The sequence below is a fragment of the Mesoplodon densirostris genome, chromosome 7 (genome assembly GCF_025265405.1).
Source record: "Mesoplodon densirostris isolate mMesDen1 chromosome 7, mMesDen1 primary haplotype, whole genome shotgun sequence".
NCBI lineage: Eukaryota > Metazoa > Chordata > Mammalia > Artiodactyla > Ziphiidae > Mesoplodon > Mesoplodon densirostris.
Genome location: NC_082667.1, coordinates 92,876,722 through 92,896,859, shown reverse-complemented (window position 1 = coordinate 92,896,859; position 20,138 = coordinate 92,876,722). Strand labels below are relative to the sequence as shown.

Below are 20,138 nucleotides of genomic sequence, written 5' to 3'. Positions count from 1 at the left end.
TTTTATATTTCCATCTTATCTTCTGTCCTCAAGCTCCATACTTCGTTAGATCTCTTGATGATGGTGCTTCCTATTTCATTGAGAAATTAGAAGAAATAGGAAGAAAGTGTCCTTCACATGCTCCCACCACCTGTTTGTACACTCATATACCCTGCCTTGCATTCACTGATATGCTATAGATAAATAGTCTGTGTACCTATTAAAGGCCAGTTGTGTGCACTGAATCTCATTCCATCCTATCTTGACTCCTGAAGGACATCATTCTAGAAATTCCCCTCTGTCTCTCCTTCAACATCAATCATCGTCTCCCTGTTAGATCGTTCCCATAACTGTACAGAAATTCCTCTAACCTTAAAAAGGCCACCTTGACCTATCATTTCTTCCACTTATTTTCCTTTACATCAAGACTTCCTGAGAAGAGCTATGGATGGTCATTGTGTTCAATTCCTCTCCTCCCCTTCTCCCTTGAGCCTATTCCAAGCAGCCTTGCCTGTACCACTCCACAATAAAGACTCTCTTCCAAGTTAATAGTGACCAGGTCACTGCTAAATGTAAGGATCAATTATCACTGTACTAGTCCTATCAGCCGTGTGCAACATGGCTAGCCATTCCTTTCTTCTTTAAATATTTTCTTCATGTGATTCTGGGATACTGCAATCTCATGTTTTTATTCCTATTTCATTGGATACTTCTTATTTCCTTGCCTAGTTCTTCTTTGTCTCTTCAACTTCTAAATGTTGATGTACTATAAAAAAAAATCTTCTCCATTTACACTAGCTCTTAAATGTTCATGAACATCAACTCCTTCCCAGATGAATTCCACATTTACTCTAGTCTCAGTTACTTGGACCCCGCTCCAAGTCTTTGATATTCCGATATTTCCTACTCTTAACTCCTTGTCCTAAGTAATGTCTCTTTGCTCACTCTGCTTTAGTGGTTCTGCCTTAGCTCCTAAAAATTTCCTGACCTCTGTCCTAAAAGACATCTTTCAAAATAGATCATTTGGTAAATATTACACAGGGTTCAGAATCTGTTTTTAGTCATCACTTCAAGAACGGTTATTTAAGAAATAAGAGAGTAGGTTGGGTCTAAATTCTGAGCCCAGGATTTCAAAGAGCTTAGTGAAATATAAATACTAAGTGACAACCTAGTGGCCTCTGGACTGAATTCCTTCCACACGTAACTCCTTGTTTGATTTCAGCAAGCTCAAACATCATTTTCTCCCAAATTCACTCTTTTCTCACTCAGCATTAATTGACTTTTTCAACATTTCTTCATTGAATTTCTACTAAGTGTTGGGAATTGGGGATACAGTTGCAAGTAAATCACATGTGGTTCCTGACTTCATGGAATTTACAATCTGGGAGTATTGATAGAAGATTACACTTGAGTAAAGTATTAATAGAGGAACATTAAATAAACAAACAAAATTATTCTTAAAATATATAAAACCAAGAACTATGATACATATGATGAAGAAAAAGGAAAACAAAGAAAGCAGAGTGCCCTGGGAGGAAGCTTGCTAACATTTAGTTTTCTTTGCAGACGTCATGACTGAGTTACTGGGAACAAAATCTCTTCTCTTGGCTGTGGTGTGTACATCTTCCTCCTACACCTTGGCCACTCGTTTTATTGAATGAGAATTTTGGATCTGTCAGTAAACCTATCTGCAGTATAGGCTCCAAAGTTAGATGGCCTTATTTAATCTGGACTCTACCTCACAGCAGCTCTGTGGTTTTGGGCAAGACATGAATAGTTCTGTGCCCCAATTTCCTTGTCTTTAGAATGGGAGGTAACAATAGTACTTCCCTCATAGGTTGCTGTAGAGATTAAATAAATCAATACACATAAAGCACTTAGAACTTTAGAGCTTTACCTGGTTCACAGTAAGAACTCAATATATGATAAATATATTATCTGCACTTTTTAACATATGATATATATCTATATCTATATATCTATATCTATATATGTATATCTATATATATATAGATATATTATCTGCACTTTAGTTAACACCCTGTACTACTTTCTGATGGACATAATTTTTTTTCCAGTTTTATTGAGATATAATTAACATGCAGCACTGTATAAGTTTAAGGTGTACAACATAATGTTTTGACTTACATACATCATGAGTTGATCCCCACAATGGGTTTAGTGAGCACCCATCATCTCATATAGATACAACATCATATAATTAGAAAAAAAAAACTTTTTTCCTTGTGATGAGAATGCAGGATTTACTCTCTTAACAACTTTCATTTATAACATACAGCAGTGTTCATTATCTTTACAATGTACATTCTATCCCTAGTACTTATTTATCTTATAACCAGAAGTTTGTACTTTTTGATCACCTTCATCCATCCAATTTCCCCTTCCCCAACCCACCATCTCTGGTAACCACAAATCTGATCTCCTTTTTTATGGGTTTGTTTGTTTGGTTGGTTGGTTGGTTTTGAAGTATAACTGACATGCAATATTGTTAGTTCTTGGTAGACAAGATAGTGATTCAATATTTCTATATATTTCAAAATGATCACCATGATAAGTCTAACTGTCATCTGTCACCATACAAAAATATTACATAACTGTTGGCTATATTCCTCACACAGTTCATTTCATACCTGTGACTCATTTATTTTTTAATTGTAAGTTTTTACTGCTTAATCTTCCTTATCTATTTCTCTCCTCCCCCTATCTCCCTCCCTTCTGGCAACCACCTGTTTTTTCTCTGTACCTATGACTCTGTTTCTTTTTGGTTATGCTTGATCATTTTTCATTTATTTTTTAGATTCTGCATATAAGTGAAATCACACAGTGTTTGTCTTTCTCTTTCTGCCATATTTCACTTAGCATAATATCCTCTAGGTCCATCCATGTTGTCACAAATGGCAAAATTTCATTCTCTTTTAGGGCTAAGTAATATTCATATATATATATATATATATATATATATATATATATATATATATATATATAATATCTTATTTGCTCTATCCATTCATCTCTTGATGGGCACTTAAGTTGTTTCCATATCCTGGCTATTGTAAATAATGCTTCAGTAAGCAGAAGGGTGCATATATCTTTTCAATTTAGTGTTCATAGTGGCTGCACCAATCTACATTCCCATCTGGTGGACGTAATTGAATATTGGGCTTACTCCTTCCAGATTTGATTGGGTTACAAAGTGAAAGTATAAATACCATATTTTAATACTCACTTTACTCTGAAGAATTAAAAGCATGAAAAATGAAAGGCGAATAGTTAGACTTCTATTACCTTGACAGATGTATTCCCATGAGTGAGATCCTAAGAAAAAAGTGTGGCCACTGATGGAAACCATAGATCTACAGAAAACTTAAAGCCTATAAATTCTTGTGTTTATATTGGCTAAATCAATATTTATCTATCTTTTTCCCTATTCCTGTCCAGGGTTTGGAAGGAAAAGTGACTCATAATTTCTTTCCAGAGAAATCTTCATCAGTTGCTCAAACTTTTAATGAATATCTATGCTGAAAGTGTCGGCAGAAGCTAGTTATACATTAATCATTTTTTCTTCTATTTTCCCACTTCTTATAGATCAGACTTTAGGGAATGTGCATTACAGTTATTAAGTGGTCTAGAGATTTTGTGATAAAACTCAATTAACCTGGTACTCTCACACCATTGAATTCCAGCTGGAGGTTGCGTACGAGTAAATATTAATACCTTCATTAAATATTTCCTAATAAAATGACCCTGAATATTATCTGACCCAGGACAACTGCACTTATATTATTTAATAAAATTGTAGACTATTAAGTCAGAATGACATTGACACCACTTCAGTCTTGGAACTAGTAACACTGTTTTTTCACTAATTAAAAGGTCAGTTTATAGATGTAACATTGTTATTGAATGTAAATAATATTCAAGAAATAATGGATTAGAGTTAGCAGGACTAGAATTTTATGGCAATATTTATGAATAAATAAAAATGAACATGCCAATATGATAAAGGATATATTTTAAAATATTTAATCTCTTACCATATTTGAAATTTCCTGAATTTTCTGGTACCAGCCATACTTGAGGATTCTATCTCTATTACTAAGTTTGAAAAACATATGTACCAGGAACTTAAAGCACTTAAAATCTTAATGAAAAAAACTAGACCATCACTACTGGACTCTGTATTTGAATGTTTTCTGTCCATTATCCATACAGTGCTGTTAATTTTTATAGCCAAACAAGGATAAGCAACAGCAAAAATGTATGAAATGACAGGTCTTTATATAAATTCATTTATTTCCTATATTTCTAGTTTGATTTTAAATATTTATTTAAACTCATATAAATATAAATAAACTATAGCAGCAAGTGATATGTGATGTTCTGAAGAATATTAATGCTTAGTCACTGGCTCATAAATCAGAGGAGCAAAGAGTGCCACCATCTACTGATGACACTGTACACAGAAAGAGCAGAAGTCATACAATATCTGTGCCCACAGTGTGACTCAATTTGGCATCAAAGTCAGCATAAAGAAATTTAATATCTGATATTTTTCAAGGTAATTGCTAAGGCTGTCCTCTCTTCGATACGAATTAATGTTAATTGTGCAACTTTAGCCTGCTACTGTTTTATGAAGCTTGCAAGGATGGATGTAGTAACTCAACGAAGCCAGTCATGTGAAGCATATTTAGAACTGGTTAATAATTTATAAATAATGCACATCATTTCAATTTGGTTGTCTTCATCTATGGCAGAGGACAGTCTGATAGAGCCTGAGTCACATGGATTCTATGTCTCAACTCATCACTTTCTTCAAGAAGTGTATTATGTGTAAACTTTACAATGTTTTAGCTGCAGGAGTAAGAAAGGAGTTCAGAGGATGATATTCACCATTTTTAAAGCACCAAAGTATGGCATCTAAACTGTAGTACTTTTCTTACTGAGGTAAGAAAAAAAAATTAACAGCATTGCATTTCTAGTGTTCTCTACATAAGAATGAAAAATAGACATACTTACAGGGTAAAAAAGAAACATAACACTAAATTATTTCTATCACTTCTTTTTAGGTATACTGTGTTTGGATTTGAGGTCATAATGATTTCAAATTTGGAGAACTTTATCTTCTTTTCTGAATATTAATGCTCACGTATATGCACAGATAGACCATGAAAGTTATTACACCTTAATCTGGGAAGTATATATGCTTTTACTGCAAAAAATAAAAATAAAAAAAGAGAGCTTCTTACAGTTCTTGTGTACATTTTTTTCACTATTGTCAAACGTTTTTCAAAATCTATAGTATTTAGAGGGCAGACAGCAGAAGCAAGAAGAACTACAATCCTGCAGCCTGTGGAACAAAACCCATATTCATAGAAAGATAGAGAAGATGAGAAGGCAGAAGGTTATGTACCAGATGAAGGAACAAGGTAAAACCCCAGAAAAACAACTAAATGAAGTGGGGATAGGAACCTTCCAGAAAAAGAATTCAGAATAATGATAGTGAAGATGATCCAGGACCTCAGAAAAGGAATGGAGGCAAAGATCAAGAAGATACAAGAAATGTATAACAAAGACATAGAAGAATTTAAGAAAAAACAGAGATGAACAAAACAATAATAGAAATGAAAAATACAATAGAAGGAATGAATAGCAGAATACCTGAGGAAGAAAAACAGATTAGTGACCTGGAACACAGATTGGTGGAATTCACTGCTGCAGAAGAGAATAAAGAAGAAAGAATGGAAAGAAATAAAGACAGCCTAAGAGACTTCTCAGACAACATTAAACACAACAACATTCGAATCATAGGAGTCCCAGAAGGAGAAGAGAGAGAGGAAGAAACCAAGAAAATATTTGAAGAGAGTAGAGTTGCAAAATTCCCTAACATGGGAAAGGAAATATTCACCCAAGTCCAGGAAGCACAGAGAGTCTGATACAGGATAAACCCAAGGAGAATCATGCTGAGACACCTAGTAATCAAATTGGCAAAAATTAAAGACAAAGAAAAATTATTGAAAGCAGCAAGGGAAAAATGACAAATAATATACAAGGGAAGTCCCATAAGATTAACAGCTGATTTCTCAGCAGAAATTCTAAAAGTGAGAAGGGAGTGGCATGATATACTTAAAGTTATGAAAGACAAGAATCTACAACAAAGACTACTCTACCCAGCAAGGATGTCATTCAGATTCAATGGAGAAACTAAAAGCTTTAGAGACAAGCAAAATCTAAGAGAATTCAGCACCACCAAACCAGCTCTACAACAAATGCTAAAGGAACTTCTCTAAATGGGAAACACAAGAGAAGAAAAGGACCTACAAAAACAAACCCAAAACAATTAAGAAAATGGAAATAGAACCATACATATCGATAATTACCTTAAACATGAATGGACTAAATGCTCCAAACAAAAGACGCAGGCTTGCTGAATGGAGACAAAAACAAGACCCATATATATGCTGTCTACAAGACACCAACTTCAGACTTAGGGACACATACAGACTGAAAGTGCGGGGCTGGAAAAAATATTCCATGCAAATGGAAATCAAAGGAAAGCTGGAGTAGCAATACTCATATGAGATAAAACAGACTTTAAAATAAAGAATGTTACAAGAGACAAGGAAGGACACTAATGATCAAGGGATCAATCCAAGAAGAAGATATAACAATTATAAATATATATGCACCCCAGATAGGAGCACTTCAATACATAAGGCAACTGTTAACAGCTATGAAAGAGGAAATCAACAATGACACAATAATAGTGGGGGACTTTAACACTTCACTTACACCAATAGACAGATCATCCAAACAGAAAATTAATAAGGAAAAACAAGCTTTAAATGACACAATAGACCAAATAGATTTAATTGATACTTATAGGACATTCCATCCAAAAACAGCAGATTACACTTTCTACTCAAGTGCACAGGGAACATTTTCCAGGATAGATCACATCTTGGGTCACAAATCAAGCCTCAGTAAATTTAAGAAAATTGAAATCATATTGAACATCTTTTCTGATGACAACACTATGAGATTAGAAACCAATTACAGGGAAAACAAGTAAAAAAAACACAAACATATGGAGGCTAAACAATATGTTACTAAATAACTAGGTGATCACTGAAGAAATCAAAGATGAAATAAAAAAATAACTTCAGACAAATGACAAAGAAAACACGATGATCCAAATACTATGGGATGCAGGAAAAGCAGTTCTAAGAAGGAAGTTTATAGCTATACAAGCCTATCTCAAGAAACAAGAAAAATCCCAAATAAACAATCTAACCTTACACCTAAAGGAATTAGAGAAAGAATAACAAACAAAACCCAAAGTTACCAGAAGGAAACAAATCATAAAGATCAGAGCAGAAATAAATGAAATAGAAACAAAGAAAACAATAGCAATTAATAAAATTAACAGCCAGTTCTTTGAGAAGATAAACAAAATTGATAAACCATTAGCCAGACTCATGAAGAAAAACAGGGAGAGGACTAAAATCAATATAATTAGAAATGAAAAAGAAGAAGTTACAACAGACACTGCAGAAATACAAAGCATCCTAAGAGACTACTACAAGCAACTCTGTGACAATAAACTGGACAACCTGGAAGAAATGGACAAATTCTTAGAAAGGTATAACCTTACATGACTGAACCATGAAGAAGTAGAAAATATGAACAGACAAATCACAAGTAATGAAATTGAAACTGTGAATAAAAGTCTTCCAACAAACAGAAGTCCAGGACCAGATGGCTTCACAGGTGAATTCTATCAAACATTTAGAGAAGAGCTAACACCCATCCTTCTCAAACTCTTCCAAAATACTGTAGAGGAAGGAACACTCCCAAATTCATTCTATGAGGCCACCATCACCCTGATACCAAAAGTAGAAAAAGATACTACAAAAAAAGAAAATTACAGACCAATGTCACTGATGAATATAGATACAAAAATCCTCAGCAAAATACTAGCAAACAGGATCCAACAACAGATTAAAAGGATCATACACCATGAACAAGTGGGATTTATCTGAGGCATGCAAGAATTCTTCAATATACACAAATCAAAAAATGTGATACATCATATTAACAAACTGAAGAAGAAAAACCATATGATCATCTCAATAGATGCAGAAAAAAACTTTTGAAAAAATTCAACAGCCACTTATGATAAAAACCCTCCAGAAAGTGTGCATAGAGAGAACCTACCTCAACATAATAAAGGCCATATATGACAAACGCACAGCAAACATCATTCTCAACAATGAAAAACTGAAAGCATTTCCTCTAAAATCAGGAACAAGACAAGGATATCCACTCTCACCACTATTATTCAACATTGTTTTGGAAGTTTTAGCCATGGCAATCAGAAAAGAAAAAGAAATAAAAGGAATCCAAATTGGAAAAGAGGAAATGAAACTGTCACTACTTGCAGATGAAATGATACTATACATAGAGAATCCTAAAGATGCCACCAAAAAACTACTAGAGCTAATCAATGAATTTGGTATAGTTGCAGGATACAAAATTAATGCACAGAAATCTCTTGCATTCCTATACACTAATGATGAAAAATCTGAAAGAGTAATTAAGGAAACACTCCCATTTAGCATTGCAACAAAAAGAATAAAAGACCTAGGAATAAACCTACCTATGGAGACAAAAGACCTGTATGTAGAAAACTATAAGACACTGCTGAAAGAAATTACAGATGATACCAACAGATGGAGAGATATACCATGTTTTTGGATTGGAAGAATCAATACTGTGAAAATGACTATACTATCCAAAGCAATCTACAGATTCAATTCAATCCCTATCAAATTACCACTGGCATTTTTCACAGAACTAGAACAAAAAATTTCACAATTTGTATGGAAACAGAAAAGACCCCGAATAGCCAAAGCAGTCCTGAGGGGAAAAAAAAAAAAAAAAACAGAGCTGGAGGAATTAGTCTCCCTGACTTCAGACTATACTACAAAGCTACAGTAATCAAGACAATATGGTACTGACACAAAAACAGAAACATAGATCAATGGAACAAGATAGAAAGCATAGAGATAAACCCACACAACTATGGTCATCTAATCTATGACATAGGAGGCAAGGATATACAATGGAGAAAAGACAGTCTGTTCAGTAAGTGGTGCTGGGAAAACTGGACAGCTACATGTAAAAGAAAGAAATTAGAACACTCCTTAACACCATAGACAAAAATAAACTCAAAATGGATTGGAGACCTAAATGTAAGACCAGACACTATAAAACTCTCAGTGGGAAACATAGGAAGAACACTCTTTGACATAAATCACAGCAAGTTATTTTTTGACCCACCTCCTAGAGTAATGGAAATAAAAACAAAAATCAACAAATGGGACCTAATGACACTTCAAAGCTTTTACACAGCAAAGGAAACCATAAACAAGATGAAAGGACAACCCTAAAAATGGAAGAAAATATTTGCAAACGAATCAATGGACAAAGGATTAATTCCCAAAATATATAAACAGCTCATGCAGCTCACTATGAAAGAAAAAGAAACCCAATCCAAAAATGGGCAGAAAACCTAAATAGACATTTCTCCAAATAAGACATACAGATTGCCAAGAAGCACATGAAAAGCTGCTCAACATCACTAATTATTTGAGAAATGCAAATCCAAACTACAGTGAGGTATCACCTCACACCAGTTAGAATGGGCATCATGATAAAATCTACAAGCAACAAATGTTGGAGAGGGTGTGGAGAAAAGGGAACCCTCTTGCACTGTTTGTGGGAATGTAAATTGATACAGCCACTATGGAGAACTGTATGGAGGTTTCTTAAAAATACTAAAAATAGAATTACCATATGACCCAGCAATCACACTACTGGGCATGTACCCAGAGAAAACCATAATTCAAAAAGACACATGCACCCCAATGTTCACTGCAGCACTATATACAATAGCTAGGTCATGGAAGAAACCTATATGCCCATCAACAGATGAATAGATAAAGAAGTTTTGGTACATATATACAATGGAATATTACTCAGCTGTAAAAAGGAATGAAATTGGTTCCTTTGTAGAGATGTGGATGGATCTAGATACTGTCATACAGAGTGAAGTAAGTCAGAAAGAGAAAAAGAAATTTCGTATATTAATGCATATATGTGGAACCTAGAAAAATGGTACAGATAAACTGGTTTGCAGAGCTGAAATTGAGACACTGATGTGGAGAACAAACGTATGGACACCAAGGGGGGAAAGCAGCGTGGTGTGGGAGTGTTGCTGTGATGAACTGGGAGATTGGGATTGACATGTATACACTGATGTGTATAAAATGGTTGACTAATTAGAACCTGCTATATAAAAATTAAAGAAAATTAAATTCTAAAATATAGAAGTCTATAGTGTTTAGATGATGTCTCTAAATTACCAAAAGCATAATGTGTGATTGAATTAAATTAATATTTCTTTCATAATCTGAATACTGTTTTCTAATCACAGGAAGTTAATAAAGGCAAGAGCTAGTTATGTAATATAACCAAATTTATTTAGTGATTAAAGAATTCCCTCTTGTTTGGGATAAAGTTTCTGTGAAGTTTTAACTTTGTAATGATTATATTAGCTTTCCCTTCCTATTCTCTGTGTGCTTAAGACAGATCAGATAGTACTTAATAATAAATCAAATAAAGCTGAAATTATTTAGCAATAAATACAATTAAAAAAATTATAACACTAAATGCCTTTCTCTTCTGTTTCTGAAAATATTCTATGGGAAATTTATGTTTTCATTATATGTAGTGATATGAAAAAGTAAACATATATGTCGAGTGTTTCTATGATGCACTATAGACCCTAGAGTCTCTAAAATATGGATGCACTCAGTCCATTGTGGATTTAGTGATGGAATTCAAGGTGGCCAATTACATCAGTGGAATTTTAGATAGCTAAGAATAATCTGGAATTGTGAGGGCTACATAGGCACACATAATGCATTTGTGTGATTTAGCATTTTTTCAGTATATACAAAATGATCAACAATTATGTATCCCAAATTGAAAAGTAACTATGGAAATACATAAAGCAATACAACGTGTAATCTTTGCCTTCAAAGAGTTCTTACAATCTGAGAGCAGAGTAATGTAAATTTCATGGAAACCAGTTTATAATCATGGAATTCGAACAAAATTCAGTCTGACACTGATAGACACTCAGATAAAAACATAATCATGTTTTTTGAGTAAATGTCTTCACAAGGTTTAGTTTTATTGTTTTTTTTTTTTTAATAGAGGATGCTTGGGACGTGATTTTTACACTTGCATAGGCTAGAAGCCATACAGTAGTAAGAGGGTACAATGACACCCTCCCTAATTAAGAAAATAAAGGTTTCTCTCAGGCCAGTTGGAATCCTCACTCCACATGGACACTGTTTTGGGTAGACATATGTCTCTGTAAGGAAGCCAGTAGGGTCCAAGGAAACTTCACCTTCCCACTTGGGTGGGCGTGCCAGCTCCTGCTTTGTGCAGCTGCTCTGAGCAAGTCAATTTCCTTATATTTTACAGTTAAAGACATCCCCATGTTTATCTTCTTTAGCTGTTGGTTATTGCCTTTCCAGTGATCACAGTCTCATTGTGATGCCCAAACCACAATCCACAATATTAAAAAAGAGACTGAAATGGGTGCATGATAGGATTACTGTTCAATTTAACTTGTTTGGGAACACCTAGGAAGATGCAGTTGATACCAATCAAAAAGGGTTTGGCACTAGATGTGAAATTTGAATTGAGCTATAGTCATATCTTACAAATGGAAAATCAGCATTTTGGAAATTTGTTCATGATCTTTATTTTGCTACTTAGCACAGGAAAAAAAATTGCTGGGAATCCCCTCAAGGGGAATTTGTTATTAAGTCCCCAAAAGACCTCATTATAAGGCAATTTTTCTTCAAAGGCAGTACCACAGCTTTGACCCTAGTAACCATAAACTAGTGAGGCACATACTGGAATATGTGGAAACTGTACAACAAACAGCAATTTCTTCAAAGAAGAGCTCAGAAGATAATTTCTCAATGACAATTTAGCAAAGTAATGCGAATTCTCCTTTAACAGAAGAAATACCTACAAATCACTTAAATTCACTTATCTGCAGTGGTTGTAGTATCCTAGCCTTAACTGACAGCTCATTTGTTCTATTTACTGAGTTAAATAATGATAAAGACATCGGATAGGCTAAAATCTTGCAGCCTGATTCAGAATGTCACTCTCACCTTCAATGCCTCCACATCTGCTTCATCTGTGGCACTTATTCAATATCTAGAAAACTCTATTTCCAGAAAGCAACGCCCAAGTGTGGAACTGCTATCTCTCAGGTACTTACAGATCACAAACTCTACTACTTTCCAACTCAAAAATTTTACTTACATATGAATGAAATTTCGAAGGAATAGGCACCTGGTACCTCTCTAAATCTTTGAGTGTTCATTCCTTTTGGTATGGCAATACCATTTATTCTTTTGGTATTGCCTTCAGGATCAGAAGGGTCCTTCTCTTATTAGTCATTTTCCTTACAGAATAAGTTACAGTGTTCAGATTCAAAGGAATAGTGGTATTTAAGTTTCCCATGAAATCTAATTTTAAGCCTTCTGATTATAAAAGAAATCTGTGCTCACTGTAGAATCAGAATTATCTCTTATCTTGCTACCCGTAAGTATATCTTTTGCAAAAACCAGAGACACTGATGTTTTCTCATTTGAGGTACAGACAGATATACCAACAAAAACATATGCTTATTTTTTATTTTGCTTGAAGGAAACTAAGATCAGTTTATAGATGTTCTTCTATTGTTTTTTAATATTATGATTTTTTTATCCTGTCACAAATGTACTTCAAAATCATTTTGTTGCCTACAAAACATTCCCAATAATGTGTTTTACTTTATTTAACTGTGTTCTTGTGATTAGATTAATTTATCTGTCACATATAGGTTTTCTTTGCTATTGGAAAGTAGAGCATTCCTCTGAGGTCTTTCATAAGCCAAAATGGTGTAAAGTGAAGAAGCAATTACCTTAGGACATATCTTGCTAACGGATATACAAAGCAAATCGAGATAAAGCACAGACACTCACAGACACAATTCAAAGCTGTGGCGACCTGATGCAAGATGCTGAGTGTAGTTCCCAGGCAAGGAGCTTGGGGGTGCCACTCTCAACGCTCTGGATGCGCTGCCTCTATAACTGCTAGTCTCAATGCAAGACAAATGCTGACTGCCATTTTCGCTTTTTGACTTTTTTCACAAAGTGAAAATATTCAGATACATTTTCTGCTAGTGAAAACAACTAGTAATGTAAGTATTTTGTAAAAGCAAAGTGGCAAAAAGTGAACTTTCTCAAAGCAGGGGATATCTGTATAGTAATGCAGGAATATCTTTGTACATAAATCTTTGTGTGACTAATAATTTCCTTAGAAGAACATTGTAGAGGTGGAATTTCTGAATATGAAAATAGTTCTGGCTAGGATTTTTTTCTCAGAGATTTGATTCAGTTATACTCCTGCTAGCATCATAAGACAGCAGTAATTTTTAACATTGCATTATAGTATTTTTATTCCATTTTATCACATGATTGCAATGTTAATTATCCTTTTAAATATGACAGTGGAAAATCCTATTTCATCAATTGCTTAGACATGCATTTTGGTTATGAGTTATACGCTTCATTTTTTCATATGTACATATTTCCTTATTGAATGTTTTATAAAATAGTTATCCTTTTTTCCCTATTGAGTTGTGATTTCTTTTCCATGATTCTTAAAAGCCTTTCGTGTATTATGATAATTAATTATTGCATTTGCTGTAGTGTTCATTTTAACTTGATGATAATGTGCTATAGAAATAAAATTGACATTTTTATGTAGGCAAGTTTATTGATTATTTTCTTTATGGTTCGCCTTCCTTACTTTTTCTTTCTTTTCCCTTTCTTTCTTTCCTTCTTTCTTTCATTCTCCTTTTTAATTTCTTTTTTAATTTACTTGTGACAATTTTAAGAATCCAGATGTAGAAATATTAGTCAGATTGGCCCTAAAAACAACACATATATTTAGTTTTCTTTGTGCTTTTTCAAATGCTAATTTAAAAGAAGTTTCATATTAGCCTAAGATGATGCAAATTTTATTTATTATTTTTTCAGATGAAGGGGACAACAAATTTTTAACTACTATTGTAAAGTTCAAAAATTTTTAGAATATCTAACAGGTGATATCAATTTCTTATATTCTTATGTCAGGTAAAAAAATTTGCCTGGGATAAAGAGGACTGGTTCACCATGGAATGGAGAAATTCAGTGATTATTTAATCCAAATTAATAAAAAATGAATTTAAACCAAACCCACAGGCCAAAAAATGCATTTCAACTGCACTACCTAAGAAGAACCTTTCGAGACCAGTGTGGCCCCATGTGGTTTTACAGTAAAGGCAAACCTGCTTTACAATACAATGCTTAAAAATCTGTATTATTGGGCTTCCCTGGTGGCTCAGTGGTTGAGAGTCCGCCTGCCGATGCAGGGGACACGGGTTCATGCCCTGGTCTGCGAAGATCCCACATGCCGCGGAGCGGCTGGGCACGTGAGCCATGGCCGCTGAGCCTGCGCTTCTGTAGCTTGTGCTCCGCAACGAGAGAGGCCACAACAGTGAGAGGCCACATAGCACACACAAAAAAAAATTCTGTATTATTAGTGACATCTTACATGCTGTCAAAATATTTCTTATTTAAATTTTATTTGAGATTGTCACTAAGCCCACTTAACACCTTAGTTCTGAACAACTTAGTTGTGGCTACAAGTTTTAATTTCATGACAATGCAAAAAATTCTGACTTTTTGGATGACATTTTTCTTTCTTTTTTCTTAATGGTACTTGGTCAGTAGCTAAGGCTCAGTGACATTTATCAGCTACCTAATTAAAATGTAGACTCTTTTATAATAATTGCAAATGTGACCTTCATTTGTGTATTTTTGCTAGCTAGCATATTTAGCCAAATGTCACAAAGAACCCTAATCCATTCTTTCCCATAATGTTTAATTATATCATATTGAAAGTGTTCATTCTTCAGTTACCATAGTTTATGAAATCACACTGCTTCCCTAGGGAGTGGGGAGCTATATTTCCAATGCCGTAATGATCAGTGATTGCAAGGCTGTGCCTACAAGCTGCCAAAACAACAAGCTGAAAAGTGAAAATTCATTAAATTAACAGGTAAGTTTACCTTCATGATGCCAAACAATAGCTCTGATTTGTTTTTCTCTATACAGATAAGGGATTCACAGACATAGGTTCAATTGTTTTGGTTTTCCATAGAAACAGCCCAGATCTCTCCTCTCACTTTTCAGATCTTTATATCTAATTGCCAGATGAATTATCTTCCTGAATGTTCCACAGATATTTGCCACGTTACCCAATCTCCATACTTTCCAAGTCCTACCTTCTCCATACACATTAGCACTGCTCTAGTTAACTCTTTTCTCCTAAATTCTCCCTGGGTCCTTCGAGTCCATGCTCCACAATTTCATGAAAGTCATGTTTCTAATGCAGAAATATGATCGTGGTACACACCTGCCAAGGCAAAGCAAACCTTTAAACCTTCAAGACAAAGCAAACTTTTCTTCTGAGAGAGAAGGTCCTTCTTATCTATTTGTCCAAATTCATATATTCTCTTTCCTGTCTTCCTTCTCTGAAATTTTAATCAATCAATAATGAATTATCTACAGTTTCTCAAAGGAATCAGACCATATTTCCTTTTCAGCCTTTGTACTTGCTCTTTCCTTACTGTTGTGTTAATTATGAAGCAATGAATAGTTTATAAAAACATAATTTTGGGCATGTTCCATTTATACATAACTCATCACTGTTATTCATAGAACTAAAGGTTAATGAAACATTTTATCTTAGTTTATAAAATATAATTTGAATTCAAAGATAGAATCAAACACATTTAATATATCAATTTACTTTTTATTATATGCTTTTAAAAATATTTTAATACTCCCATATTAAGAGATTTTATCTGTATTAAGCAAATATTGTAGGATTGATGTAAAGAATTTTGTTCTATTGAAACTATACTTTGCATGTAGTTATGAGATTATAAATATACAATTAAATCTATCACAACGTCAAAGTATATACTTTACTAAGACTTTTTTACCTTACAAAACACATGTCCATGTAATAATGTTTGGGTGAACACATAGAATTGGGATAATAGATATGTTAGGTATAATTTTAGAGTTTAAAATGTATTTTTGAAGAGCAGCAACAATCTAACTTTTTTAGTAAGTTACACTGTTCCCAAATGTCACAGTATTGCTTTGTAAAACAGCTGAGACAAGTTTAGGTTTTCACTAGAAGCAGAGATATTTTGCAAACTAGGGCATACATTTAGTCAATTCATTTTTCTTTGGTCAATTTATTAAAATATTTTCCCCAAAGGATGTTTTTACCATATTGTAAACAATATTAAATTATTAGCCACATTTAAGTTTGTTAATTATTCTTCTGATTCAATAAAATGTAACTATATAGAGGAGAGACTACCAACTTTGGGTAAAAGTAGAAGTCTGAGGGCGTTTTTTACTCAGATGTTTTCTAATGGATGCTGCCGTTATATTTTCATGGCATGGGTGAGGGTAAAAGGTTTCAAAATCCGAGCTAACAGCTTGCCCAGTTTCTCATCTCAAGAGAGGAAACATGTTACATTGTGGTTGAGAAACTACCATGGTGTGACCTGATGGATGGAAGACAATATACTTAAGAGAGAAAATGTTTTAAACTATGTAATAGTTCAACACTGAAAAATTGTTTTCCAAAATACAACATAAAATTATAAGAATTTCATCAAATCTAAAAGAAATATTATACAGTTTTTTTGGAAACAAAGTAAGTGATGATTATTCAATTGCCCATTAATTCTACAGCAAAGTGTACAAGGTTTTGTTGACAATTTCCTTACTCAGTGTGCTGTATTCTATAATTTACATTACTGCTTGTAACAATATTTCTGAAGACAGTTTCTGACTCTTCAAACCTATTTTTCTCAAGCTCAAATCCCAACTCTGTTGTTCATTACCTGCCTGATATTAGATAAATAACTGAATCTCTAATTATCTGTGAAATCAGGATAATATCAGTTACTTCACGATGGCTGTTCTGAAGATTGAGATAATATGTATGAATTGTCAAGTACCTTGTCTGATACAAAATAGGAAGTTTACAAATTGCATCATGGTCATTCTTTTTATTATTGTTACTAAATCTAATAGTATTGTACTACAAAAACTGGAAATTAAAATCAGTATGATATATATGTACTGATTCTTCAAAGTAATGTGGAATTATTTCTTATAATTATTTTTTTCATTCTTAGGAAAGTAGAGATTCTCAGGTCAATTAGCACTATTTGAGGGAGGTGTTAGATTTTATATCATAATATTAAAGAAAAGGTTTTAAAAATAAAATATTAAACCACTAAATTTTGGGAGTCTTTAATTGAAAATTTTAGTCAGAAAGTGATCTAAAATATACTATTCAAAGATCTCTGCTGATGAAATCTGAAATTGAGCTCCCTTATTAAAAGTATTCCCTATATCTAAAATAGGTTTTTCAGAACTAAAAGATTAAAATATATATATATATACATGATATAAATGAATTCTTTTCTACCTCTATTGAGGAGAAATTTAATCTGGCCAAGAGGTGGTTGAATAAAAATTTGAATAACTACAGTTCCTAGTAATAGTGATTTTATGTGTTTTCTCACAGGAGTCCTTAGCAGAATCTGCATAAGCAGGAAGGCTCTTGTCTGCTGCAATAATATAAAAAGTTGAATTAACCCCCCCACAGGGCCTACCACAGTGCTTTGTATATGGTCTGTTGAGGATAAGTATTGTTGAGTAGAAGAGAAACCTAAAAGCCAAAAGAATGATTGATTTTTCTATAATTTCTCATTAAAAAAGAATAATATAAGAAAGATAATTTGCTAATGAGACCTATAATGAATTAAAGAGACAGTCCTATAGCTGTATAAAATTTTTTATATCCAAATAAGTCTTATCTTTTAAAGTACTTTCTTCTATTAGTGATACTGGCTTTTACTGACAAAGACAGTTTTTGAATTCCTATTTTGAAATGGTCTCCATAGACTTATGAGTTTATGGTTATCCATTGTTAAAAAAAACCAGCTTTATTTACAATAATAAAAAGTAGTGAAATTTAATGAGTGGATGGTGTTCATTAAAGGAGAAATTTGGAGTGAAAAATATTGAGATTAGGAGAACTGAAAATAAGTTATATCGGGGAAACCATACAAACTTTCCAAATCAGGGAGACATAGCCATGTTAAGATTTCAGTAAAAGCTGTTTAATTTAGACACCATCCCTAGTTGCTCCAACATTATAATGAAAAAAACACATTAAAATGGAATCATATCTGCCTATGGTCTGTTAGTTCCATATTTTTGCAAAGGTTGGGGATAAGTTCTCTGGGGATAAGTTCTTTAGGGATAAGTCATATAGAATGAGATCATGAGTGAAAATTTGAGTTATGTATTAAAGTCTTAATTATAGGTATATTGCATATGTGATTTATTTTTCTACTGGCTCTGGGCAAAGTTAGTGGACACAAATCATGTATATCTGCATTATTTTGATTCTTACACCTGGTAATGTATTTTTCTTCTCAAAAAGAAAACAGAATTGCAATTGTTGTAAAACATGTCTATTCTTTTTTTTTTTCTTCAGCTTACTAACAATTACAATTCCTTAATTAGAAAGGTCAACTCTGTGACACAATGCAATATTGAATCATTCTTTGGTCATCTTTTTTTTTTCTGGTAAAAACTACTTTCTGTTGGGAATTAAAGCCTGAGGTCATAACCTCAAATATAATCTCATTGTTAACAGTACAAGTTTAACATTATACCTTCTAAGTGATATTTTTAGAAAGAAGCATCTCACATGATAAAGAGATTTTTAACATGGAAAATAAATACAATAACATAATTTATGGAATCTTGAACTGATCTTAATTTCATGGTCACTGTCTCTTTAAAGGAATAAACAAACGGATTGGTTTTTATTCAATGAAACACATTCTCCCCTTTTTAAAAATGCATTTATGCACACTTTTTACTCTATGCCTCACTCCTCTTACCTTTAGTTCTTCCCTGATTACAATGATCATCTTCTTAAAATCAATATTCACATTGATTTCTTAGAAACAAATGAAAAACTACTATCATTCCATAATATTTAAATATATATAAACATATTTGACAATCACCACCAAATCAGCTGTTTCATATGCTTATATCTATATGTTTTCTGATAAGTAAGATACTTAAATAAGTGTTTATCAATTAGTAAACAGATCGTTTCTAAATTTTCCAGCTTTCAGAAATAAACTGTATGAAAGTTTTTTTCTTTTTCTTTTCTTTTTCTTTCTTTTTTTTTTTTTGCGGTACACAGGCATCTCACTGTTGTGGCCTCTCCCGTTGCTGAGCACAGGCTCCGGATGAGCATGCTCAGTGGCCATGGCTCACGGGCCCAGCAGCTCCGTGACATGTGGGATCTTCCCGGACCGGGGCACAAACCAGCGTCCCCTGCATCAGCAGGCGGACTCTCAACCACTGTGCCACCAGGGAAGCCCTGTATGAAAGTTTTTAAACTTGATCATTTGACAACTTTCAGGGATTTTGAACCCCCTGAAATCATCTGTAAAATATTATGCATACAAGCATTTGAGGAGAGACGAGGCTGAGTCCATAGCTTTTATTAGAATTTTATGGGATCCTGGGCCACACGAAAACAGTTAAGTACTTAATATTTTCAAACACTTGCTTATAGATATGTAATGTTCTTGGATATTGAAAGTATGTTGATTCAGTTGAAACATAAATTTTTTTTGAGTATTTCCTGGGTGCCAGGAACTTTGTTAAGTGCTCCAGCACAATGCAGTTATTAAAGAGCAGGCAGATGGGGACAGAAGAGGATAAACATGTACATATATTCACTATAATACAAGGCCGTGCAAAATTAATATAATAAAGGACCTGCAAAATGAGAAGGGGTTAAAGAAAATACTCATAACGAGTGATGTTAAC

At 33.5% G+C, this 20,138-nt stretch overlaps 1 protein-coding gene across 1 annotated transcript in view; it reads right to left on the bottom strand.

Moving 5' to 3' along the window:
- CNTN5 (contactin 5) overlaps positions 1-15,253 on the bottom strand; it is a 586,668-nt gene extending 571,415 nt beyond the window's left edge. The window contains exon 1 of the mRNA XM_060105234.1: positions 15,248-15,253. Coding sequence (XP_059961217.1) covers positions 15,248-15,253 — 6 coding nt within the window. The remainder of the gene's footprint in view (positions 1-15,247) is intronic.
- Between the last annotated feature and the right edge of the window lie 4,885 nt (positions 15,254-20,138).